This window comes from Propithecus coquereli, unplaced genomic scaffold (assembly GCF_000956105.1).
Source record: "Propithecus coquereli isolate 6110/MARCELLA unplaced genomic scaffold, Pcoq_1.0 Scaffold7, whole genome shotgun sequence".
Lineage (NCBI taxonomy): Eukaryota > Metazoa > Chordata > Mammalia > Primates > Indriidae > Propithecus > Propithecus coquereli.
Window position 1 is genome coordinate 7863118 of NW_012153062.1, and position 2102 is coordinate 7865219.

The following is a 2102-nucleotide window of genomic DNA, read 5'->3' on the forward strand; positions in this document are numbered from 1 at the left end:
TTATAACTCTCAAATAATTTTCTTTTGTGGGCAATGTGAAAAAAAGTAAATATTAGATTTGAAATTTTGAAGAAATTTGGCTTTATATGAGCAATACCTAAAGTTTAACCTACAGGATCTAAAATTTCTTTTTATAGGTAAAATTGGAGTTGCACAAAAATCAGAAATTAAAGAGCCAAAAATTTCTTCATATTTATCTGATTTAAGAAACAGGAATGCTGTTTCAGCTCTTCCTCCAGTTAAACGTCTGAAGGTTAGTTTTAATAACATTTGTCCCTTTGTTATGTAATTAAATGTATATAAGTATTCTTTGTTCTATGTATCAATTAGTTAAATATCCACAGTGTACTTTAGAATTACTTGTGGGCTTGACTAGGAATATGATCATCATTGAATAATCAATCTGTTAATCTACTTTTAGAACATAGCTATGCAGCCCCTCCCTCATTAGACTTCATTTTTTTTTTTTTTTTAAACCAGAGAAGAGGGAAAAGGAGAGGGATATTTTGCTTTGCTTGGTTCAGCAACTGAAACTAGACCCTATTGCCCTTTCCTGGCTTCATCTGCGCTGGACTGGCTGGAAAATCTGAAGTTGATTTTGGTTCTTGCACCTAGATGAGTACTGACCAAGGGCCTTCCTTCCAAGTGATGAAGGAATGAGAGTTACTGCTATTTGATAGGCTAGACACCAGCAGACTTATCTTAAGCCTAAGTCATCATATCTAGAATTGCCCTTTTCTAGGGCTTTTATAAGAATAAAGATTCTAAGTCATGAGGCCAAAACAAAGGAAATGTTGAGAAACAGGGCGAGGCATGAGGTTTGAAATGATCACCACCTTCTCTGAGATAATTTTTTACTAGCACAAGTTTTCCCTTTCTCTCTCCCTCCCTCCCTCTCTTCCTTCCTTCCTTCCTTCCATCCATCCTCCCTCCCTTTCCTTTCTTCCTTCCTTCTTTCCTTCCTTTCTTTCTTCTTTCCTTCCTTTTTGGCTTCCATATTCTTCCTGCTGTCTTTCCATATTCATTGAGCACCTAGAATATGCCAAATTTCTAAGATATAGTGATGCATACAATAGTTTTATTCCCAATCCTCATAGAATTTATAGTCAAGTGAAAGATACAAATAAGTAAACAGGCCTTTTCAATATAGCGTGATGAATGATTCTGTGAAAGAAGTGTAAGATACTTGAGTTTAGATAGAAAATGTACTCAATCCACATTTGATGGGTCAAGAAAGGATTACTAATAGATGTGACTGAGACCTGAAGTATAAGCCAAGTATATATGGAAGGGCAGGCACCAGAATGGTGGTGGGGAGGGATAGAAAAATATTCCAGACATAGAGATTATGCAAAGGTCCAGAGATGATAGAGAAAGGGAGAGAAATAGAGAGAAATGGGAAAGGAAGGGTGGGGGGGGAGAGAGAGAGAGAGAGATTTAAAGGAACTGAAGTAATACAGTATATCTAGAGTTCAATTACAAGTAGAGGAGTAGAGAGAGATGAGGCTGAAGAGGTAAGTAGGAGCTAGATCATGCAGACGTTTTTGCTGTCTTAAGGATTTAGATTTTATCCTGAAAATATTGGAAAGCCACTGAAGGGCTTTAATCAGTGACCTGATTACAGTTGCATTTTATAAAGTTCACTCTGGCTGCAATGTAGAGAAGGGATTAGAGGATGATAAAATAGAAACATAGAGACTCATTAGGTGGTTTTTGCAATAACCCAAGCAGAATGATGGCCTAGTGTAGGGTAGTGGCAATAGCAATGAAGAGAAGTTACTAGGTTTAAAATATTTTTCAGAGGTAGAATCAACAACTACCTTGGTACTTCATTGGTTATGAGAGGCGAGGTTGAAGAAGTAGTCAAAAATGATGCCCAGCTTTCTGGCTTGAGCAACTGGGAGAAAAGCTGGGCCTCACTAGGATAGGAACTCTGAAGGAAAAGCAAGTTTGAAGGAGTAGAGACAGGATAAGTTTAATTTGGGAAATATTGAATTTGGAGGCCAGCAAGATATCTATATCCACAGATAGTTGTATATAATTGTTTGAAAATCAGGAGAGAGATCTGAACTAGAAATATATTAATAGATTTGAGAATCTTT

General features: G+C 36.7%; 1 protein-coding gene across 1 annotated transcript in view; it reads left to right on the plus strand.

Moving 5' to 3' along the window:
- HFM1 (HFM1, ATP-dependent DNA helicase homolog (S. cerevisiae)) overlaps window positions 1–2102 on the plus strand; it is a 123456-nt gene that overhangs the window by 100810 nt on the left and 20544 nt on the right. Inside the window, 1 exon segment of the mRNA XM_012661019.1 lies at window positions 138–253. Coding sequence (XP_012516473.1) covers window positions 138–253 — 116 coding nt within the window.